At 51.7% G+C, this 23,505-nt stretch overlaps 2 protein-coding genes across 3 annotated transcripts; one reads left to right on the top strand and one right to left on the bottom strand.

The window, feature by feature from the left end:
- Window positions 1-1,221: 1,221 nt before the first annotated feature.
- On the top strand, window positions 1,222-7,182 carry YBX2 (Y-box binding protein 2). The gene is made up of 9 exons (XM_064495164.1): window positions 1,222-1,530; window positions 2,186-2,249; window positions 3,635-3,668; window positions 4,524-4,613; window positions 5,234-5,518; window positions 5,676-5,779; window positions 6,048-6,225; window positions 6,619-6,703; window positions 6,812-7,182. Exons 1-8 carry the CDS (start codon window positions 1,254-1,256, stop codon window positions 6,667-6,669), a joined length of 1,083 nt encoding a protein of 360 aa, XP_064351234.1. The 5' UTR covers window positions 1,222-1,253; the 3' UTR covers window positions 6,670-6,703; window positions 6,812-7,182.
- A 457-nt stretch (window positions 7,183-7,639) lies between these two features.
- SLC2A4 (solute carrier family 2 member 4) lies at window positions 7,640-13,414 on the bottom strand. 2 transcript variants are annotated; one of them, XM_064495163.1, is made up of 11 exons: window positions 13,153-13,414; window positions 11,744-11,860; window positions 11,458-11,630; window positions 11,246-11,370; window positions 11,018-11,133; window positions 10,755-10,917; window positions 10,483-10,670; window positions 10,209-10,313; window positions 9,995-10,096; window positions 9,276-9,479; window positions 7,640-8,456 (listed from the first exon to the last, which is right to left on the bottom strand). In XM_064495163.1, the coding sequence occupies exons 1-11, from the start codon at window positions 13,183-13,185 to the stop codon at window positions 8,373-8,375; spliced, it is 1,410 nt and encodes a 469-aa protein (XP_064351233.1). In that variant the 5' UTR covers window positions 13,186-13,414; the 3' UTR covers window positions 7,640-8,372. The 2 variants fall into 2 exon arrangements, with proteins under 2 accessions (XP_064351233.1, XP_010994851.1); XM_010996549.3 differs by having other exon boundaries at window positions 7,640-8,761; window positions 13,153-13,412.
- Between the last annotated feature and the right edge of the window lie 10,091 nt (window positions 13,415-23,505).

The following is a 23,505-nucleotide window of genomic DNA, read 5'->3' as shown; positions in this document are numbered from 1 at the left end:
CAAGGCTCTTCTTGCTGTGGCGTTCATAGTCTAGTTGCGGAGGGTCGGGGGAGGGAATAGCTAAGTAAGCAACTTCGTATTTCCAAAAATGTCATATATATACAAAAAAAAAAAGGATGATGTGAGCAGTGATATGTAAGCTGGTACTTGAAGAAGTCACCCTGAGAGAAACGGAGGACTTGTTCTAAGCAGAGGAAACTGCCTTGAGTCCGAAGAGCCTGGCCAGTTGGATAAAAGAAAGAAGGTGGAGGGAGAAGCCTGGGAGAGGACAGGGAGCTGGAGAGGGAAACTCCGCCCCACCAGGGACCACAGCGCCGAGCACCGTGGACCTTAAAACTGTTCTCCGGTGGAAAACGTCAGAACAGCTGTGGTCTGTGGGGAGGTTGGGCCTACCTAGAAGGGTCTGGAGGGAACCTCCCGGGGCGAGGGAAAAAAAGCCTCGATTAGGGTGTTGATTACATGGATGAACACGTTTATCAAAACTCAGCGACAAGTTGTGCATTTTGATGTATGTCAATTGTACTTCAAAAACAAAATAAAAAGTGACATTCCCCGGCTTGTGAGAGTAACCGTGAGCTGGGAAAGTCCAGCTAGCCCCGAGGGCTGATCCCGCAGGCCAGTGTGTGAGGAGCATCCTCTAGGGAGAGGGTGGGGCGGACTGGAAGAAAGGCAAGGGCGGTCTTGAGGGTGTAGGTGAGCAGTGCCGCACACAGCCAGGACAGAGGCTCCGGGCTCCGGTCCCCAACCCGGGTCCTCAGGGGCAACGTTGGAGCTGCGCGCCCCTGCCTCGCCCCTCCGCGCAGAGACCAGGTGGCGGTTGGGGAGCGCCCAGCCCGTTTGATTTCCCGCGGCCGGTGGAAAGGGGCGGGGGGGGAGGGGAAAGAGGCCGTCGACCAATGGTTTGAGCTGGGGTCGGTCACGTGACGGCATGGGGCGGGGCCCAGGTGTACTTACAGGGCTGCGGGCGGGGGCCTCGGTCCCTGAGCGAAGTCTGGGAGGCGGGGCCGGCATGCGGGCCCGGGGGCTGTTCGGCTAGGATTGGCCTGTGGCCGGGAGGCGGGGCCTGCGCGCGGCGCAGCTGAAGGTTGCGATTGGCTTCCGCTCACGGCCCGCTGCAGGCGTGCGGGCGAGGCTCGGGGCGCGAGGACCGAGAGGCGCGGCGGGTTCGCGAGCCTGGGGGAGGGGCCGGGGCGGTGGCGGCGGCGGCGGCGGAGGAGGAGGTGGCGGCGGGGGCCGGTACCGGACCCGGTGGGATGAGCGAGGCGGAGGCGGCGGTGGTGGCGACAGCGGCCCCCGCGGCGACGGTGCCCGCGACGGCGGCAGGGGTGGTAGCGGTGGTGGTCCCCGTGCCTGCAGGGGAGCCACAGAAAACAGGCGGCGGGGCGGGTGGCGGCGGGGTCGGAGCCGCCTCGGGCCCTGCTGCTGGGACCCCTTCGGCGCCAGGCCCCCGCACCCCTGGCAACCCGGCAACGACGGCCTCGGGGACCCCCGCTACCCAGGCCCGAAGTCAGGCGGACAAGCCGGTGCTGGGTGAGGGGCGGGGCGCGCGCCAGGACGGCTCTGACGGGTTGGCGGGCTGGGGGAGGGGCATCGTGGAGCCCGGCAGGGTCCTGAAAGCTGAAGGCCGGTCTGGCCCAGAGGCTCAAAGGACTACCTAGGCTGGGCGCAGCGGACTGAAGTGGGTTCCCCTGGTGGGAAACCCTGCCGTATCTTTCTGGGCGGGAGGGTATGGTGGGCAGGCCCAGTTAGTGTCTGGCCACGCCCCGGGGGCGGGAGACAGCCTTGTTGACTCGGGTTAGTACTCCGTAAATCTCTGAGCCCGGCAGGAAAGGTGCACTAGGGACCCTTACATTGAGAGGGCTAGAAAGATCCTCAGTTATGACTTGAGGGCGGAACTTCGTGGACCAGGTGAGTACCTGGTTCTAGGTGAAGGGCCTGGATTTGTAGGATATGAGGAACATGCCTTAGAATCGAAGAGTTTTCAAAGCCTGAGCCGCGCTCTGTGGGCGCTTCCATTTAGTGGAACTTAAGGATGCCTTGACGCTACTGGGTGAAAACCTGGTTGGCGTGAGTTAAGCTTAATAGGTAATAGGGAGGTAGGTTAGATGTTTGGAGTGTCTCAAAGCTGAGTGCAGCTCCATCTCTTCCCCCATCTTACTGCCCCCACTGCATCTTTGCCTGGCAGCAATCCAAGTCCTGGGCACTGTCAAATGGTTCAACGTGCGGAATGGTTACGGATTCATCAACAGGTATCTGAGGAACCCAGGGAGGGGGTGGAATGGGTCTCTTCCAAAGTGGCCTGTAAGACTGGACATCTTCCCAGCCTCATCTCTATCCCTACCAAGGCACATGGTTGCAGTGTCCAGCTGACACTGATTGAAAGTCTTTAACCACAGCACAGATGTGGGCAAGATGAAGCCTCCTCCACATCTTCAAGGGCAGCAGAGGGTTAATGATCTAGGAAGTTGGCAAACCTGGCTCTGACCCTTTCAGCTTGTCTGTGTCACCTGGTTTAGTTTGCCACCACCTTTGGGGCAGAATGTACCTGCTCTCCGTGCCTCTGGGCTGGAATCCTCTCATTTCCTGTTTCCGGCAGCACACATAGCATTCCCATAACTCATCTCCCTTAGAGAGCTGTTAGCTCATTGAATCCCCCACCTGATGGAACTGAGTCTGGTGGGGGTTGGGGAAGGAAAGCACCAGCCCAGCCTGCGGATGCTGCTTTCCTTCAGTTAGGCAGCCCCACCCCCTCTGGCACTGGGAGGGGCTGTGGTGGCAGATTCTGGGATTCTGAGCTGAGGTCTCCCCCAGTGGGCCCTTCCGCAGCCCAGGCACCCTGCCCAGCCCAGCCCTCCTGGGAGGCCCTGGTTCCCTCTTAGCAGGCTGACCTTTGTGCAGATCCAAGTGCTTTAAAGCTAGAACACTTGTTCTAGGGAATGGTCCCTCTCTAATTCTGGAAACTGAAGACTCCTGGGAAGTTCTGAAGGAAAACCTCTCCATTCTCCCCCCCTCATTGGGGTGCTAGGATAAACTGGAGTGATGGGCGAGGTGGTGACAGAATGATCGAACAATCTCTCACCCTTGATTTCTTGGTGTGCTGAGAGGGGGCCTGACCCTGGGGTTAACCTCCAGGCTGAAAATAAAGTTTTGTGGCTATTTGGAGCCAGTTCTTAACATGTCCCCTCCTCAAACTTGTTCTGCACTTCTACCCCTGTCCCTACTTTTCTTCCTCCTTGACTGTAGAAGAAAGGAAACAGAGTGGAATTTTCCACCCTTGATGTGGATTGGGGAAGAGGGGTTGCTGGCTAGGGACAGTTACACCCAGCACTACCAGGTTCTAAGGTGCCCTGGGGTAGAGGGTGGCGTGCTCGGCAGGTAAAAGCTGGCCCAGCTCCTTCAAGGTGCCTTTGCCTCCCCCTGCTCTGCCTTTTCCTGGTGAAGCCCAGGTTTTTCATGGAGGCTTAGGAATATTCTTTTCATCCCATCTTCAGGGGGAGGGCCCAGTCTAACCTCAAGTAGCCACATAAGGTGGAGAGGATGGGCCCTTGGAGCTTAGGAATGGGCAGCTTGAGAGGCTTCAGTGGAGGTGAGCACCTCATCAAAGTCACCCCTAACAACCCATCCTGTTCTGCAGGAATGACACCAAGGAGGATGTCTTTGTTCACCAGGTAAGAGCTAGGTTGGCTTTCCGAGGGCAGGAACCCACCCTCTTTGGCCTTCATTATTCTAAGCAGCATAGATCATGTTTCTCCAGCTTTTACCTGGAAGCAGCATGCCCACCAGGAAATAGTTCCCCCCTCCATCTGCCCCAGGTGCCTGTATTCACTGCATTGGCCCCACTTGTGCTGGGTTGTCTGCAAGCAATGTACCTGTTGCCCCTTGGGCATCACACGCCAGGACCTGTTAACACCCTGGGAATTAATCAAGGCGGTGTCCGTGGGAAGGGACACAGGCCAGCGCTACTTGGATGCACTAGTTCTCAAAGTGTGGTCCCCGCACCAGCAGCATCACCTGCCAGCCAAATTCTCAGGCCTACCTCAGACCTAGCCAATCAACCTGGCCTGGCGGAGCGGCCAGCAGTTTGTTTTAATGAGCTCTCCAGGTGATTCTGATGCACACGCAGTTTGAGAACCACTGCTTTGGTGGAAAGTGCTTTCAGTGGGATTGAGGTAAGAATAGTATGTTTTACCCACTTTGCAACTTAAGACTATCTTGGCTTTTTGTTCTGCTTCCGAGTTCATGTTTCTTGCTCCCCTTCCTGAAATCCCTGAGCAGTCAAGGGAGGAGGGAATGTGTGCTGGGGATGGTGGTAACTGCACAATTGTGCTGAGGCCCCTAGTTGATAGCTTTTCCCCCGCTAAACTTTGACTCCCTTCTCCTCGCTCTGCCCTCCAGCCTAGGCCCACCAGTAAAACGCTGAAAAGAAAAAGTTGGGTGGGGGACCCGCAGGGCTATGGGACTCCCAGGGCTATGGGACTCCCAGCTTGCTGTCTTCACCTTTCTCCCACCCTTTCCCTGACCAGACAGCTATTAAAAGAAACAACCCCAGGAAGTTTCTGCGCAGCGTTGGAGATGGGGAGACTGTGGAGTTCGATGTTGTGGAAGGAGAGAAGGTTCGGGAACTGCGGTGGGATGCAGAGTCCACCAAGCTGTGGGAGGGCCGCCTGGAGGGCCCCCAGGCTCTGGCCTCCTGAGGCCAGCTCTTCCCCTGGCCAGACAGCCCAGGCTGTGGGCCCGGGACTTGTCCTCACACAGACATTGTCATCCTTAACACTCTTGCCACTCTATGGGATGTCCTAAAGAACGTGTCCCTGTCACCAGTCAGTAACATCTGAGTTTCTTTGTAGTTCACCAAGCACTCCCATGTCTGTTCTCCATCAAGGGCCCTGGACCACCGTCTCCTCTCAGAGCCAGCCCTCCATGAGGGCAAGGCTTGCCAGTCAGCCCTCTTTCTCCACCTCTACCCCTACCTCCAGTCTAAACCTTAAGATGGTCCAGTAAGCAGCTGCTTCAAAAGGACCAGTGGCAGATGTGGCCCCTCCTAGAAGGGCCCGAACACCCACTGCTGTTCCCCTAGAGGAGGGTGGAAAGAACTGGAAGTTAGAGGAGCTGGGGGAAAGCTGGAGAGGGGCCTTTAGCTGGAAGGACAGGAAGACCAGGACTCAAAACTGAGAATGTTGTGCGTCTGTCACTGGAGCAACTTCTCACCAGTCCCTCTCCACCTCCTAACCAGGGTGCAGAAGCGGCTAATGTGACTGGGCCCGGAGGTGTGCCCGTGAAGGGCAGCCGCTTTGCCCCCAACCGACGTAGGTTCCGCAGATTCATCCCCCGGCCCCGCCCAGCTGCCCCGCCACCCATGGTGGCAGAGGCTCCGTCAGGCGGGACAGAACCAGGCAGCAAAGGGGAACGAGCTGAAGACCCTGGGCAGCGGCCCAGACGCCGCCGCCCACTGCCCTTCTTCTACCGCCGGCGCTTTGTGCGAGGCCCTCGGCCCCCCAACCAGCAGCAGTCCATCGAGGTGAGGGGAACTGGGAACATGGGAACCAGCTGCCCGAGTCCTGGGAAAGGAGCGGGAGTGGGTGAGGCTGGAGACCAGAGTCCCCAGGGGAAGTGGAAGGGTGGGCTGGGAAGAACTGGGGGTGCCCCTGGGCTCACCTGGGCCTTTGTGTCCCCAGGGTACTGACGCGGTAGAACCCAAAGAGACAGCTCCGTTGGAGGGGGACCAACAGCAAGGAGATGAGCGGGTCCCCCCACCCAGATTCAGGCCCAGGTACCGAAGGTAAGACTGCCTCTCCTGGGTGCCTCTTCGCCTTCACCAGCCTGGATGGGGACAGGAGGATGGGAAGCAGGAAGGGCCTGAAGCTAGGGTGAGGGGGGCTGGGTATCTGAGCCATTACTGCTTAGGTGCCCAGGTGGAAGCAGGCGCCCCTGGGGTGGGGTGGGGATGGGGAGGCTGGCTAGTCTACCTCTGCTGGGGGGTCCTGGCAGGCAGGAACTTAGTCCACACTGGGCTCCTGTCCCTTCAGGGTCTTCGCTTCTCTCTCCAGGCCTTTCCGCCCCAGGCCCCCCCAGCAGCCTACCACAGAAGGTGGAGATGGTGAGACCAAGCCCAGCCAAGGCCCCACTGACGGTTCCCGGCCTGAGCCCCAGCGCCCACGAAACCGCCCCTACTTCCAGCGGAGACGGCAGCAGCCCCCTGGACCCAGGCAGCCCACAGCCCCGGAAGTAAGGACCTTGGACTGTCGGTAGGGGGTGTGAGTTGCAGAGGAGAAGGAAAGAAAAGGCTGGAGCCAGCTTCTCCCTCTCCCTTCTGCCCCACTTCTATCTTCTTTGCCCTTCCATTTCCACTCTTCGTGCCCCTTCTCCTGGCCCTGCTCCCAAAAGCTAGTCCTGCTGGGTCCACCCCTGACAGGCACCCCCACCCACCAGGAAACTCCAACAGAGGCAATCAAGCCTGTGTCACCCTCTGCAGACTCCCACTCAGCTCTGCTTGGGGCCATAGCACCAGCTCTTGGATGTGAATTGGGGGAGGAACGGGAAGAGCAAAGGGAGGAGAAAGTTGATTTTGAGGGCTCCAAAAAACCAGACGGTCTCAGTGCACCACCTTGTTCTCTCTAGACCTCAGCCCCCATCAACAGTGGGGACCCCCCAACCACCATACTGGAGTGATTCCAACTCAAAGGACACCCAGAGCCACCATCTGGTGAGTGGCTGCCTGTGGGTGGCACAGGCCCATGTCAGGTACCAAGAGGGTGGGGGTCTGGGAATGACAAGTTGCTGGTGGTGATTCTTCCATCTCTTTTCCTCTCAGGTGTATCTGCCAGTTTTTCCAACTGACCTGTATCTTACCCAGCACCTCCCTCCCCCCTTTCCCATAATTCATGACATCGAAACACCAGCTTTTCCCCTTTTTCCTTGAGACTCAGGAGGGCCAAAGCAACAGCCTTTTTTTCCCCCCCTCTCTCCCTTACCAAGGGTTGAAGGAAGGGAATCGATCCTTCTTGTTCAGAGGCACCAACTCCCTCCCCTAAATCAGGCTGAGAAGGAACCAGCCAGCTCTTACCTCCTCCTGGTTGTTTTTCTTTCCCACCCCAGTTTATTTTTTGTTTCCCTGCTACCCCCTACCTCTGAAGTCTTTTTATGAACTGTCATGTGCCACCTGAGCCTCCAATAAAAACAAAAACAGGCTTTCCTGTTGTCTTGGTCTCTGCCTTTTTTCTGTTTGGAGCCTGAGGGAGCCTGGCTGGTACCTTGCTGTAGAAGTTGGGGGAGGAGGATGGGGGGTGGTGGGCAGGGCCTGCTCTCCAGCTCTTGTTCCCCGTTTCTAGCTGGGTGGCTCTGTACAAATGCTTTCATCCCTGTGAGTCCCTTTTCCCATCTGTGAAATGGGCTATGACCTCCTGGCAGAGTTGAGTGTTTCCCGAAGTGCCTAGAGCAGCATCTGGCACTTCCGGCCACAACTTACCTGAGCATTTATGACCATTAATAAAAGCAGTGACTGAAACTGTCAGTGGGGGCGTGAGTGACAGCACGCAGAGGATTCTGCAACCTTGAACTAAGGCAGGATGGAGAGGAGGCAGGGTGTGGGGTGGTGGCCATGGTCCCATCTTGGGTACCTCCACACAACAGGACGCTCATCTCATACAGTGACTTTATATATGGATCTCTATATATACATTTAGTACAACAGACCTTCGGTTTCTTCTCCCTGCCCCCTCTTTTTTGAAACATATACAAAAATATCTGAAGGCTCCTCCCAGCCCCGTGTTCACAGGCAGCCTTTCAAATCCCTCTTTCCCTTAGTTGGTCAAAAGCCTGTGGGTACAACGCTCTTCCAGGACGGGAGAGGAGGAAAGAGCTGGGGCCCCCACCTGGCAGCCTTGGGGAGCAGCTGGGGTGTGGCCCAGAGCCCTGAGTCTAGAGGGGAGCCCGCTGTCCCTTCCTCTGACCACGGGTGAACGCATGTTCCCTCCCGCCCTGGAAGGCTGAGCGAGAGGACTGAGCTTGCAGTGAAGGAGATGAGGTTAGACCCTGGGGCGGGGGCGGGGTGGGGAGGTGCATCCTTTGCCCTAGAGAGGTCAAGACAGACCCCCTGTCACCCAGAGCCTATGTGGCAAGAATTCAGAGAAAGTGTCAGAGTGGGAGGAGTCCCAGGTGGCAAGAACTGGACTTCTCCAGTCCTGCTTCAGTTCACCCTGGCCAAAAAGTCAGTCCTAGCGCCTCCCCTCCCCCTCCTCCAGCAGGGGGCGGAAGTATCTGGGAGCTGAGGTTGGGCGGGGGTGGGGGTGGCTATGGAGGAAGGAGAAGGTGAGAGGGGAGAATGGGCCATCCCGTGGCCACAGCCTAACCACAACACATAAATAATCCAAGAGTCACACGAGGGGAATGAGGGGGTGCTCAGACCACCCTCCCCTCCAGCTTCCCCATTCCACCAGGCTGCAGGGGTTTTCTCCACCCTGGAAGTAACGGGGAAGAGAGGGTTAAAGTGCTGCAGAGGAAAGGAGGGGGGTCTCTGGGCAGGTCGAGAGAACTGGCTCTCCCACCCCAGCCTGGCCCCTCAGTCATTCTCATCTGGCCCTAAGTACTCAAGTTCTGTGCTGGGTTTCACCTCCTGCTCTAAAAGGGAGGGTGTCCGGCGGAAGGCTGCTGAGATCTGGTCAAACGTCCGGCCTCGGGTTTCAGGCACTTTTAAGAAGGTGAAGATGAAGAAGCCAAGCAGGAGGACCGCAAATAGAAGGAAGACGTAGGGACCCATAGCATCCTGGGACAGTGGAGAAAGAAGTGTTGACAGAGAGGAGGGAACCGGTGGTCTCAGGCAAGCCAGGGACTAAAGACCTTCACAGGGAGCTAGAATACTGCACAACGCAGGTGGCTCCTTTGCAGGGTGAGGGAAATTACCAGGAGAACTTAGTGATAAAAGAATTCTCTGAACCCCAACTCTCCTAGCGTTGTCCTCTCTCGCTACATCCTGAGTTACTTCACTCAGAGTGGCTTCCCAGCCCTTTGCAGTATTAATGTGAAGGTTATCATTTTATTCCTAGTCTAAGTTATGCCACTACTTTATTTTGAAGACACCTGTTATCCAATCTAGTTCAGCTCCCTTCTTTACTTTGATCTTTCTGGCAGAGTACTTGGTCTTCAGAACCCCCATGATCCACCAAAGTGACCCCTAGACTGTAGGAGGGGGATACGCTGGCTGGAAATTGGGCTAACTATGAATTGCCCTTTTCTGGCTGACAGGGAGATGGGGGCAGAGGCAGGCGCAGGGGACCTACCGCAACATACTGGAAACCCATGCCAATGATGAAGTTGCACGTCCAGTTGGAGAAACCAGCCACAGCCATGGCTGCCGGGCGAGGTCCCTGGCTGAAGAGCTCGGCCACGATGAACCAGGGGATAGGGCCAGGGCCAATCTCAAAGAAGGCCACAAAGCCAAAAATGGCCACGATGGAGACATAGTTCATGGCTGGAACCCGCTCCTAGGAGCCAGGCAGGGAGGGTGGAGAATTCAGGTCACATCTTTCTGGATCTTCCTTTTCCCTCAACCCAGCAAAGCGGCATCTACCACTCCCAGCTGCTCAGGGGGGTGGGAGGGGGTGCTGTCCCCCTTGGTTAGAACAGGCCCTTGAGCACTTGACATTCAGCTGGCCACCCTGTGCTGATCCAGGGCAGAGGGAACATACGGTTGGTCTTTCTGCTCTTAGGGCTATCAATTCCCCCTTGGTTCTAGAGCTGAGCGTTTAGGAGTTACTCTTCCTGAGGCCAGACAGTGGCTGTCCTACCTGGCTGCCAGGATTGTGCTCCACCCTCCTCCCAGGGCAGGAGGAAGTGCAGCCTGGGTCCCCTGGGAGCACACACCCATAGTCCTGGCACACGGCTGACCCCAGGGTGGAAGGCATGGACGTTGAGGAATGGCCCTGGCTGCCCACAGAGCCTCTTGGGGCAGTTCCCACGGTTTGGGCCGCTGGTCCCCTCCCCTCTCCCCAGGTCTCACCAGCAGAAGCAGAGCCACAGTCATCAGGATGGCACAGCCACACATTCCTGCCAGGCCCAAGAGATGGAGTGTCCGGCGCCCAGCCCGTTCCACCAAGAACACCTGTGGGGAGAGCCAGGGCTTACGAGGGGCCTTCAGGGCTCAGGAAGTGGGAGGGATGGGTGGATGGGATGTGAAGCCTGTGGTGGGAGCCCTTCCAGAGGCCAGCAGTTACCGAGACCAAGGTGAAGACCGTGTTGACCACACCAGCTCCTATGGTGGCATAGGCTGGTTGCCCTACCCCTGCTGTCTCAAAGATGCTGGTTGAATAATAGAAAACCTAGATGTAAGGGAGAAGAAAAGGAGATGGTGGGGCTGTCCCTTCCTCCCTGGCAACCACACCAAGCTGAACTGACCATGCATTTTAACAGATGGGGCTTGCCCCCTTCCTCCCTCCTCTTGGGCCATTCCTTAACCCTTGCCCTTCCTGGAGGCTGCTGCATACTTACTGCATTGATGCCTGACAGCTGCTGGCTCAGCTGCAGCACAATTGCAATGACAAGGGGCTGCCGATGGGTGTGGCTGCCCAGGAGCTGGAGCAGAGACAGTGGCCGCTCATGCTCCAGCTTCCGTTTCTCCTCCTTCAGCTCTGCCAGTGCTCCAGACACGTCAGCCCAGCCTGTCAGGCGCTTCAAACCTGGAGGTGAAGAGGGTCAGGCCTGAGAGAGCAGACAGGGTCTGGGAGGAGGACAGGTGCTAGCAAGATGGTGTGGAAGCTCACTCTTTCTGGCGGGTCCCTCCAGGTTCCGGATGATGTACAGGTAGCGGGGGCTTTCTGGGCAGAAGGGCAGCAGGACCAGCTGTAGGAAGGCAGGCAGCACTGTGATGCCCAGGAGTACTGGCCATAGAGTGGCAGTGCCCAGCATGGACTCCAAGCCCAGCACCTGTGGGAGAAGCATGGGAGGGAGGGCAGGCCATTCAGCCTGTCCACAGAGCCCCATCCCAACCCCCTGCCTAGCCCCCCAGGAGGCCAGGTTTAGTCACCTGGGCGATCAGAATGCCAATGACGATGGCCAGTTGGTTGAGTGTCCCCAAAGCGCCCCGAAGGTGAGTGGGGGCGATCTCCCCCACGTACATGGGCACCAGCCCTGATGTCAGCCCTGGGCAGAGGGAAGGAGAGAGGTTGTGAGGGCAGCTGCCCACTCCTATTCCCCAGCCCAGGGAGAGGGAGGGAGATCAAGGCATGAAGCAGGACCAGAGCGCCCGGGGTACCTGAGTAGGCGCCAATGAGGAACCGTCCAAGAATGAGCATCTCGTAGGAGGCAGCCATGTTGGCCAGGCCCATGAGGGCGCCCCCCACCACCGCCAGGCTGTTGTTGACCAGCATTGCCCTCTTCCTGGCAGGCAGAGTGGGGCTGTGAGAATTTGGCCCCCGTGCTCTGTCTCCCTTCCTGTTCCCCCACCCTTGCCCTCCAGCCCCATACCTTCCCAGCCACTGAGAGATGATACCAATCAGGAAGGAGGAGATCATGCCGCCCACAGAGAAGATGGCCACGGAAAGAGCCCAGAGGGTGGTGAGGGTGCCTGGGGGGATGGAGCCTGGTCCCTCGGGCCCCTGCCTCCCCAGCCACGTCTCATTGTAGCTCTGTTCAATCACCTGGGGAGACAGCACGCCGATGATTCCCTGCCAACTTCTCCTTCCCTACTCTCCTGCAACACCCCTTGCCTTGTTCAGGCACCCCCCCATTCTGCGGGTGGTAGCCCCCTCACCTTCTGGGGGGCATTGATGACCCCAATGTTGTAGCCAAACTGCAAGGAGCCGAGCACAGCAGAGAATACGGCGAGGACCAGGGTCCCAGTGACTCGCTGCTGAGGGGGCTCCCCATCCTGGGCAGGCGGAAGCAGAGAGGAGGCATGTCACATGCAACCGTGGCTTCTTTCCTTCCTCCAGGGGCCCAGGGCCAGTGGGAGCTTTAAGGTGCTGGGTTCCATCCAACATGTTGGGTGAGGGAAAGTGGGCCATATTAGGAATCATTGGAAGATCTCAGTGTAAACAAGAGCAGGAAGAACCCGAGAGTCCCAAGGCATGGAGGAGAAACTGATGTGAGTCCCACAGGCAGAGAAATGTTTGAGGACCTGAGTCTCATAATTCCTCTGTGACCTTGGGACACGCTTGGCCTTAAGAGATCTGAGTTTGGGTTTGTGTGACCTTGGCTAAGTCACTTCCCTACTCCGGACTGGGGAGATAGATAGGGTTGGTGTTGCCTGCTTTGCCTACCTGTCAATGAAAGTGTGAAAAGCGAAATCAAATGTTAACAATGTTAACGGCATCCCCAACAACGCTGGTTTTATAAAGTGACAAATTCATTATTGTCATCAGCCTCTGTCCTCTTTTCCTCTTTTCTGCTGGCTCCTGGAAGCCCCCAACAGGCTCAAGAAGGGCAATTCCCAAAAGGACATCACGGTCGTTCCTCCGGGCCTGTGTTCTTGTCTGTCTCCTCCCTGGCCTCCCTTCCCCCTCTAAGCTTCGACGAAGGGCAGGGGGCCATGCCGACTTTTGCCTGGGAGAGCCTTGCCCAGGGGATGGGGGCGGGAAGGTGGTGTGAGGGGCGGTGGCGGTGGTGGCTGATCGCTGGCGGCACAGACTGTCTCGAAATGGAAACCTGAGCTGGGGGAGGGAGGGCTGACACTCCCCTCTAACCCTCCACCAACCATGGGGCCGAGGGAAAGTTCAGTGTCCTGGAGGACTGCCAAGAGTGGGGGTGGGGGTGCCTACGGAGAGCCTCCGGTCCTCGAAAAACTGCGGGCGATCCGGGACAGACCGACAGCTTCTGGAGGGCAAGACCTGCCGGGGTCTGCTTTCTCAAGCTGGATCAAGGGCAGGGTGTTCCCGATCCTGGCTCAGCGCGCCGCAAACTAGAGAAGCGGGAGAACCCTGGACTTGAAGAATCCAGCTACGGCCCGTGTGTCTCCGAATGGTTCCCCAGACCCACTCTGTCTCTTGGAGGTATTGGAATCCGACAGTCACGGGTCGTCCTGCCCTGGTATAAATAGCCAGTCCTCCACCCCCACCCCCTGGGCCTGAGCAAGGACCGCCCCCTAGCTGACCCCAACCGCGACCCCAGCCCGAGAAAAGCGGGACCCGTGTCCCCGTCCCGCCCCAACATGCTAAACCCTACTTCGGAGCCGATCTGTTGAAAGCCCGATGGCATCTTGTCTTAGGAGCTGGAGACGCCAAGAGCTGCCGTAGACAAGAGGGAGGCGACTGGGGGTCTGCGGCCCCAGGCTGGCGGACAGAGGGCGCGGGGGCGACGGGGGTCCCGGAGCGATGTGCGGAGGGCCGGCCCGGCGGGACCCACTGTCACAGGCCGAGAAGCCAGAGAACAGCTCCTGGTTTTCTGGCCGAGCTGGGCTGGGGGCAAAAGACCCGAAGAGCCCCCGCAGCCCCCAGGGCCACGCCTTTCACAGCACCCATTGGCCAGGAGCCCGCACACCCCAGAAGGCCACTCCCCCCCGAGCTCGGGTCTGAGAGTTTGGCAAGAGCTCTTGGGTTGGCCAGTGAGGCCACGCCCCTCAGCGTTCCCGCCAACCTTCCGCTGGGAAGTTTTGAGAGAAAGGTCCTGGGAGACCGGGAGTCTGTTCTTAGTGTGAAGACTCCGCCCAAAGTTCGGGGCTGAAGGAGCGACTTCAAAGCCCTGCGAGGTGGCTTGGGACAGCGGGGTCCGAGAGGAGGGGACGGGCCAGGTACACTTGCCCGGGAGAGAACTTGGACAGCCCAAGACAGAGCGCGAGCAGGCGCGCGGGGTTGGTGCGGAGCAATGGCCTGGAGTAACCTACATGGTTATTTTTAGCTCCCTCGTTGGGAGACGCCAAATGTCAGGTCCCGGGTGTCCCGGCCTGTCCTGGGTGGGGGAGGTCAGGGAGATGGAGCCTTAAAGGGTCCACGACTCGCTTCTCACGCGGAGATGGCCCGGGTGACAGGAAATTCCTTTCCCAGGGCGTTGGGTGTCTGGACTCGGTGGTCGTCTTTCCATGCATACCTGCTCCAGGCACTGCCTTTCTAGCCCTTCCCCTATATCCGTTGCCCACGTTGGTTCCTGGGGGCGGCCCAAGGGACAGGTGATCACATCAACTACGTCACCACCCCTGAGGTCCCTGAGCTGCCAAGAATGTGCTGGCCGCGTGGACGACTTGGACACGCTTTCTGGAGGCCACTCCAGGTTTGCATCCCCAGCTAAATCCTGCCCAGCGAGGACGGCGCGACCTAGAGTTGGCGGGTCGCGAGAGCAGTGAACACAGTACATAGAGCGCACGGCTCGGAAAACCGGCCTCAGAAGCGCGAGGCTGTAGTGCCACCTGGAGGGAGAGAGCGGATCCGCAGTGGATCGGACCAGGGTGGTCTCTGGCCCACTGTTCCCTTCATTTTACCTCCCTAAGGCTTCCTTACGTCCAACCCAGGTCTCTTTCTGAAACTCCAAGTCCGAGTGTTCAGCTGCTGCCTGGGTGGGCAGCTCATGTGATCAGCATATCCCAACCTATTCCTCCTGCTAACTTCCTCATCCCAATGAATGGTCGCATTAGCCACCAAGTCACTCCTCTCAGAATCCTGGAAGTCATGCTTGCTTCCTCCTCTCCTGCACGCCCCTTTATCCGGTTAATTACCCACATCTCCTAAACTCACACTCATCTGATTTTCTCCACCTGTACTCTTGCTACTTTGGTCCAGACCACCATCACCCTGACTGATCCTCCTGCTCCTCCTTATCCTTTACAGGGAGGGCAGAGTACAATATAAAAAAGCTCAACCTCATCACTCCTGCCCCAAAAGTCTTTGTTGCCTGGTGTCAAGTTAAACCCTTTCAGAGTGAACCAAACCTCCTGCCTTTCCTCTCCTATCTCCTCCTTACCTCCTAGCCTCTCCCTTCAAGTTCTTGTACTTCTCGTACCCAGAACACGCTGTGCTGTTTCAGTCCTTGGTGCCTTTGCTATAGTAATCCCTCATTCTGGAATACCAGAGGACTCCCATTCATCTTCCCAAAAAAGCTCACCCTCTCTGCGAAAACTTCCTTGGCTTTCCTCCAGAAAGCCATGTGTCCCCAGTGTAGTATATTGTCATCATTTCTCTGTACTTCACTTGAAGACAGGTGGTCATCTTGTTGACCTCTGTATCCCCAGGACCCCATAGGTGGGCACTCAGCAAATGTCTGTTGAATGAATGAAATGAGGTCTGCTCCTGATGGCCAAGAACACAGACTAGGGAGCAGTCATAAAGTGGGGGCACCCTATGGTGAATGGCTCGATCTACCTGACCAAGAGGGTGTGAATGATGAGCTAAGGTCTGATTGTTGAGGAGAACCAATCATTCGTGAGTAGAAAGGAGCAGAAGCGATTGATGGAAGCAGAGAGGGACCGATCAGGAAGGTAAAGGGAAACCCAAGGATGCCAGCACATCACAAAGGGAGGAGAGCAGAGAGAGGAAAAGCTGAGAAAGGTGCCAAGAGGGAAAAAGGGAGTAGGAGGGATACACGGGCTGGGGGCAGACGCAACTCAGTGCAGCTGGTGGAGTGCAGGGCTGGGCTCTGTCCTGCTGCTTGGGGCAGGCCACATTCCTGCTCCTGTTCAGATGCTTTGTTCTGATGCATCTCAGGACCCTTCTGGGGGTGTAAAACCCAGGGAAAGTGGAATCAAGGAAAGCAGATCAGGCCTAGATATGGGAGATAGAGTAAAGAGTATGGGGAAAGTGATAGGGGAGTAGAAAGGAACAGGAATAAAGAGAGAGAGTTGGGAGGGGGGAAGAAAAATGGCCTGGAAGGTGGGAGAACAAGATTGATTGAAGGAGGAGGGAAAGGGAAAGAGAGAGGCACAGGACACAAGTGGGAACTTTGCATTGGAGCCTGTGTGTGTTGATCTTGCATAGAAATTAATCCTTGGCCTGTTAGGTCTAAGAGCCAACTCTAGCCTTTCCTAAGCTCTGCCCTGTGTCATGGGGAGCTGACCTCTGCAGGCTTCTGCTTTCAAGCTCCTGTGTTCACTGCTTTCTGGCTGGCTTCAGCCCATGGTAGGTAAGTGACTGGTGGGCAGGAGAGAGCCAGGACATTTCTCCTCTCTTTCTGTCTCCAGTTCCTACCCAACAGGCCCACTTTGCTTCCAGCTTCCAGAGGGAAAACTTGGACCCCTGAGCTCCAGAATGCCACCTCCTCCCTTTGTCCCTTCACTCTATTTTGTCCTTAAGTTAGGGTCTCAGGTACAGAAGGTTGAATTAATGACACAGTTCTTGGTACATTGTCCTCATTGATCAATGTCTTGTTTTTATTTATTTTAAATTTCTTCTATTTTTATACCCATATCTCATGTGTCCTCCCTCAAAAGGCAACCATTCCAATGCATTTAATGCTCATTTTTATTTGTGCTCTTGCAAAATATGAATTGTTTTGCATGCACGCATTTTTAATGTATGTAAATAGCATTTGGTTGTATACTTTATTCTGATCTTATTTTCAGTGAGCACTATGTTTTAAAAACCCATTCATGCCCTGCGATGATCAAATTTATTGCTGCATAAGTTATTGTTGCATACTATTCCACAATATCACTCATCTCGTTGAAGAGCACCCATCGTCACCTCCAATTCCCAGCCGCAACAAATAATGTGGCAATGAACATTTTCATACAAGTTCATTTTGGGAGATGTCTCTCTGCCTCTGCCGATGTCTAGGTCTTTATTTATACCTACCTCCACCAGTGGAGAGCGGAATTGCTGAGTCATAGGGTATACTTATACCTAATTTGACTAAGTACTACCAGCTTGCTCTGAAGAAGGACAGTCACAGTCTCCCTTTCCATCAGCAGTTCCGGAGTGTTCTGCTACCACCACATCCTCTCCGGCAACAACCACCCAAAGGCAGTATAGTTAAGAGTATGGACTCTCGGCCCAAATGGCCTGAGTTTGAGTCCCAGCTCTTGAGTTTGAGTCCCAGCTCTGGTACTTGGTAACTTCGTGCCCTTGGGAAAGTTACCTAAACTCTTTGTGCCTTATTTTCCTCATCGGTAAAATGAGAAGGGAGATAATAATAGTATCGCAGCTTCAGGTTTTAATGAAGGTGAATAATGTAATACTCATATAGTGCTTAGAATAGATAGAATTGAATAAGGTTTTTATTGTTTTTGTTTTTTAAAACAGCTTTCTTGAGATATAATTGACAATAAATTGCATATATTTAAAGTGTACAATTCATTTTTCAAAAAATATTTTTTAAATGATACTTTTTTTTGGTGGGGGGAGGTAATTAGGTTTATTTATTTCTTTTAATGGAGGTACTGGGGCCCAGGACCTCGTTCATGCTAAGCATGCGCTCTACCACTGAGTTATACACTCCCCCCTATTTTTTATTCTTTTAAAAAAAATTGTTTTTGGAAGGGCGAAGGGAAATTAGGTTTATTGATTTATTTATTTATTTTTAGTGGAGGTACTGGGGATTGAACCCAGGCCCTTGTGCATGCCAAACATGCACTGTACCACTGAGCGATACCCTCCTGTCTAAAATGTACAATTTGATAAGTCAGAAGATTTTTTTATTGAGGTATAATTGGCATATGACATTATATGCATTTCAGGTGTACAACATAATGATTTGCTATTCTTATATATTGCGAAATGTTTACCACAATAAGTCAACATCCGTAATCTGATACATTTTGACATATGTATACACTTGTGAAACCGTACCCAGAATCAAGTTCATGAACACATCCATCACCCCCAGTGCTTCCTTGTACCTCTTTGTAATTCCTCCCTTCAGCTCCTAGGCAACCACTGATCTGCTGTCTGTCATTATGGAGTAGTTTGTATTTTTTAGAACTTTATGCAAATAGGATCATACAGAACATATTCCTTTTGTCTGGGCTTCTTTTACTTAACATAATTATTTTGAGATTCATCTGTGTTGCGTGTATTATGCGTTCATTCCTAAATATTATTAATTTGATTATCAACAGTAATCAGTTTGATTATCCATTCACCTGTTGATGGATGATATTCGGGTTATTTCCAGTTTGGGGCCATTACAAACAAGGCTGCTAGGAACATTCACGTACAAGTCTTTGTATGGACACATGCTTTCATTTCTCTTGGAAAATACCTCGGAGTAGAGTGACTGGACTATATGATAGGTGTATGCACAACTTTTTATGAATTGGCCAAACTCTTTTCCAAAGTAGTTGTCCCATTGTACATTTCCACCAGCAGTGGCTGAAAGTTCCAGTTCCTACACAGCCTTACCAACATTGAGATGGCCAGTCTTTTAAAATCTAGAATGGACTATACAAGATTTTAATCAAATAAATGAGAATTTGTTTGGATTTCTAATATTTGTCAGTTCAGTAGGTAAACGTGATGTCTTACTGCAGTTTTCTCTGATTACTTATGGCTTGGAGCATTTCTTTAAACACTTGTTAGCACTTTGGCTTTCTTTTCTTTTTTTTTTTCCCAAGTCCCTCCTTATAGTCTCTGCCCACCTTCACTTGGAGCATTTTTCCTGTTGATTGGCAAGACATTTGAACAAACGATATCAGTTCTTTGTCAGATTTGGACATAGCAAATATTTTCTCTTGTTCTGTTGTCTGCCTATTAATTTTTCTTTGGTGAATTTCATTTAATAGAAATCCTTAAATTTGGTGCAATCAAAATGACCGGTTTTTCCCCCTTATAGTCTGTGGTTTTGAAAGTTTGCATATATTCTTTTCCATCTCCACAACACAAATGTACATTTTCTTCCAATAAGTTTGTAGTTTTACTCTTCACGTTTAGGTCTTTTTAATCCATCTAGAGTTCATCCGTGTTTTGGATGTTAGGGATCCAATTTATTTTTCTTGTATCGAGCCACATCTACATGTGTCAAATTCTGGTATATACAAGTGTCTGTCTCTGAGCTGGTATTCTGTTCCATTGGTGTATCTGTCTGTCCTTGCACTAATACTACTGTTGTTATTGCTGCATGCTTTGTAGCAAGTTTAAGTTTCTGGACAGGCAAGACCCCATTTACGGTTTTTTTATTGCTCCAAACAAATTTGGGGATAAAATTATCAAGATCTTTCCAAACAACACCAATTGGATTTTTATTGGTAATCTATCCAATTACAAGTTATTCTGGGGACAACTGGTATCTTTATAATGTGAAGTCATCCCATTTAAGAGCATGGACTATTTCTTTATTTATTCAAATCATCTTCTATGTTCTTTAGTAGAATTAAAATTTTTCTTATGAATACTTTGTTAATTCCTAGATGCTTTATAATTTTTGTCTGTGATACAAACTGAGTGGTTTTTATAAATTGCATTTTCTGATTAGTTATTGCTGGCAAATAAAATACTAGCGACTTTTTGTAGGTTGATCTTGGATACAGCAGCATTGCTGAACACGTTTGATTGTTCTAATAGTCTCTCTGTTGATTCTATTAGCTTTTCTAAGTAGATGATTATGTATCTGCAAATCAGTATTATTTTGCCTCTTTCAGTCTTTACACTACTTATTTCTTTTACTTCCTTGCAATATTGATCAAGACTTCTAGGACTTGTGGGGAGGGAAATATCTCAGTGGTGGAGAGATCCTGGGTTCAATTCCCAGTTCCTCCACCAAAAAAAAAAAAAAAAAAAAAAAAGACTTCTAGGACTTTGTCAAACAAAGGGTTAACAGTGGACATCTTTGTCCTTTCCCCAATGATAAAAGAGATGAGGTTAAATTTTCTTCATTAAGTATGGGAATTTCCTCCCTAATCTTTGTTGGCTAGAAGTTCTTTTCATAAGTAAGTGTTGAACCTTATCAAATGCTTTTTAAAATTATTGATCGAGGTAAATATATATATGCATATGTGTATATTTAATTTATTAATGTGGTGAATTACATTGATGGATTTTCTAGTATTGAAACACTTGCATTCTTGGGATAAGCTGTTCTTGTTTGTGATGTATGATTCTTTAAATACATTTTTACATTTGGTTAAGTAATATTTTATTAATGGTTTTTACATCTAAATTTATAGGTGAAATGGGCCTGTAACACTGTTCCTATATTATCCTTAACTGATTTCAGAGGCAGGAGTACCATAGCCTCATAAAATGAGTTGGTCATTTCTTCACTTCTCCAGATCTGTATCTCAAAATATGTTCCAGGCTGAACTACAGGAGAACATCTGGCCCAGTCTCCTGTTTCCTAAGCAGGCAAAATATTATCACTCTTTTTCTATAGATGAGGCAATTGAGGCCCAAGAATAAATTTCTGAATGAGGTGGAATTGGAACCTGGGATGTTTTATCTGCCTTGGGTCTATAACTTCTAGATCTGACCAGTAAAACAATAACCAGTGACCAGAATAATAAGGAGCTTTTAAGTAATACTGCATAATAGTAAAATAACATTGCAAATTTCCAAAGTTCATTTATTGATCAGTTTTTTTCTTTCAGACTCAGAACACATTTCCCCATAGAAATAAACAAGTTGGTTGGGTTCTGATGCCAGGTTGCCTACCTCCTCGTATCACCCGTCATCCCCACACTGTGATGTATTTCCCCTAATCTAACTCAATCTTCCAACTGAACTTGATCTTTCAAGCTCTTCCACTGTGACTTCTGTGCTCAACATCTGTCATCATCCTTATATGCCCAGCCTCTTCTCTGATGTTCCTTTCCTAGGCCTTACTGAAACCTGGCTGTCTTGGAGGACACGCCTCCCCAGCAGCCCTCTTAATAAAGGCTTATTTTTGGTCTTATTTCATATACCTTGCGGTCTGGAGCTGGAGGATTGCTCCTCAACACTACTTCTAGACCATTATTCTTCCTTCATCCTTCAAAGTCATTTGCTCCGTTGACATTCATTCTGGAAGTGTAGCCCCCACCTTCTCTAATTGTTGCTGGGCTTTTCCAGCCGGGTCCTTCCCCCACATTCACTGACAAGTTTAGCGCCTGGCTCATCCTCCTCCTCTTTACACCTATGGTCTTATCATCATTGCTGTTGACTTCAAAAACCATCAGGGTGCTCCAGCTAATTGCAGCCTCTCAGCCCTGAGTCTCTCATCTCCAATGATGGTTCTCTTCAGCATCCTCAGGCCCCCACCCTAGGCGTTGTCATCTCCCAAAACACCCTCTTCCAACATATTGAATTCAAGCCTCCCATCTCTGATGATCACCTCCTTCCTTCCCAGCTCCTTTACTCATGTATCCCCACCCCTTTCACTTCCTGGAGACTTCAAAACCATTGACTCCATCAATTTTTCACTGTCTACTGATCTCTTTTTACATGTACTCTCCTTCTCACCCATTTTCTATTCCTGATCTGGCACATAATCACTATCATGCAAATATCTTAAAAGCCCTTCTCTCTCTTTTTAGTTAAACTCCCACCCTAGTTAATTCCAACCATCCATCTACTTGCTCCTTGCACCCAACTCTTTACTGGAAGGTTACTAGAGCAAAAAATCCACAGTGATGCTGACTGGTCACATCTGAAATCAGTGATTTTGTGTGTGTGTGTGTGTGTGCTTGTTAACTAGGACCAATTTTGCCTGTCCTCTCACTGGGGTGTTTGGCAATGTCTGGAGACATTTTTGTTTTGTTTGGGGTGGGGGTAATTAGGTTCATTTATTTATTTATTTTTAATGGAGATACTGGGGATTGAACCCAGGACCTCATGTATGCTAAGCACGTGCTCTGCCACTGAGCTATATATCCTCCCCTTGGAGGCATTTTTGATTGTCACATTGTGTGGGGGAGTTCTACTGGCATGAACTCAGTAGAAGTTAGGGGTGTTTCAAATATCCTGTGATGCACGGGACAGTCACCCATAACAAAGAATTATCTGGCCCCAAGGACCAGTAGTGCTGAGGTTGAAATCCTGCTTTAAATTAATACAAGTCTCAAAGGGACAATTGACACAGGGTCTTAGCACTTACTGTTCCCTCTGCCTATAACATGGTTCTCTCATGACTGGCTCATTACTTAACAGTTCCTTCCTAGAAAGGTCTCCCTGACCTCACTCTGAAGTGGACCCAACCTCAACACATTACCCTGTTTTATTGCCTTCAAATATGCACCATTTTGTTTGTGTCTTTATTATCTTCTTCCTCCCTTTAGGGTCTAGAGTTTGTGTCTTTATTACCTTCTTCCTCCCTTTAGAGTTACACGAGTGCAGCATTCTTACTGTCTTGTGTACAGCCCCAGTATCAAGCATGGTGCCTAGTACATTACATAAGCACTCAGAAAATTATTGGCTGAACAAGTGGATGAAAATTTGGTTAATTTGCAGTTCATTCATTTATCAAATATGTATCAGTGCTGAGACCCAACACATTGCTGCTCTCTTGGAACTTATAGTACAGTGGGGAGATTGACAATGAATCAGTAACCACGCGAAGTAAATAGTTTCAAACTATGATAAGAGCTTTGGAAATAAAGTACAGGTAGTGGTGTGAGCATTCAGCAGGTGATCTGACTTAGTGTGGGGTGGGGTGGTCAGGCCAGGCTTCCTAGATGTGATATTGGAGCTGATAGCTGGAGGATGAGTCAGTTAGCTGGGTAGAGGAAGGTTGGGTGGGGGAGTTGATGGAGAAGAGCACCCAGGCATAAAGAACAGAGAACAGGGTGCAAAGGCACTTTTGTTGGGAAGGAGCGTTGTAAAGTTCAGGTAGTGCGGTTGATGCCCAGAGTCTGGTAAGCCATTGTATGGCATTTATTTGCTAAATCCAGCAGAGTAATAGGAGCAAAAGAGTGCCATTGGATGATATGAAGGATTTTAAGTAGGAAGTGACACGATCTAAGTTTGTTGGGGAAAAAACAGTCATTTCTGAAGGACAAACAGGGAAGCAGGGAGATTGGTTCGGAGGCAGTTGCAGCATCCAGGGAAGAGGTGATGGCGACTTGGCCTGAAGTGATCTCAGTGAGCTTGGAGAGAAGCTGGATATACTTAAGTAATTAGAAGCATGGAATCTCAGAGCTGGAAGCACTTTTTAAAAAAGTAGAAAAATTAAAGTGAATAATAGAGCTCACTAAAGTCTGTGTTCTATAGAAAAGTAGGTTAATTAGCTTGGCATGAAGGGCCTGTTCATATTTTTATTGTATAAAAGAAGGAAAGACTTACAGAAAAATGTCTGAGTGGCAGGAGCAAAGATGGGAGATACGAAGAGAGCTGAGGTGAAAAAAGGAGAGAGAGAAATTAAACGAGGGAGGGAAACAGTAAGAACGGTGTGTGAGCCTGTGAGCCTGAGAGGTGTCAGGAGGTTGGAGGAGAGGTAGATTGGGAGGAAACTGGATAAGAAGGGGGTGGCTGTGATGTGCACACAGGAAGATGCAAAGAAAGACTACTTGGTGATGCTGAGCTCAAGGGGCTGGGAGATAGGGTCCAGAGGAGTGTCCAGAGGTAGACTAAAAGAGAGGGAAATGAAATAAATGGAAAAGACAGGAAGGGGAAATGGTAACAGATGAGGGAGGAATGAGTCAACAGGGGATGCTTGGAGGAGATGTTGGGAGGAAGGATGGGGTCATAG

Source organism: Camelus dromedarius, chromosome 16 (genome assembly GCF_036321535.1).
Source record: "Camelus dromedarius isolate mCamDro1 chromosome 16, mCamDro1.pat, whole genome shotgun sequence".
NCBI lineage: Eukaryota > Metazoa > Chordata > Mammalia > Artiodactyla > Camelidae > Camelus > Camelus dromedarius.
The sequence above is the reverse complement of the archived record's forward strand: the minus strand, read 5'-3'. Positions and strand labels throughout refer to the sequence as shown.

Coding starts and splice junctions, on each gene's coding strand:
- YBX2 (XM_064495164.1), top strand. CDS start 1,254: ATGAGCGAGGCGGAGGCGGCGGTGGTGGCGACAGCGGCCCCCGCGGCG. Junction 4,614..5,233: donor ATGTTGTGGAAGGAGAGAAG/GTTCGGGAACTG, acceptor CCTCCTAACCAG/GGTGCAGAAGCGGCTAATGT. Junction 6,226..6,618: donor GGCAGCCCACAGCCCCGGAA/GTAAGGACCTTG, acceptor TGTTCTCTCTAG/ACCTCAGCCCCCATCAACAG.
- SLC2A4 (XM_010996549.3), bottom strand. CDS start 13,185: ATGCCATCGGGCTTTCAACAGATCGGCTCCGAA. Junction 10,314..10,482: donor AGCTGTCAGGCATCAATGCA/GTAAGTATGCAG, acceptor CCTTACATCTAG/GTTTTCTATTATTCAACCAG. Junction 10,097..10,208: donor CGGTCTTCACCTTGGTCTCG/GTAACTGCTGGC, acceptor CTCTCCCCACAG/GTGTTCTTGGTGGAACGGGC.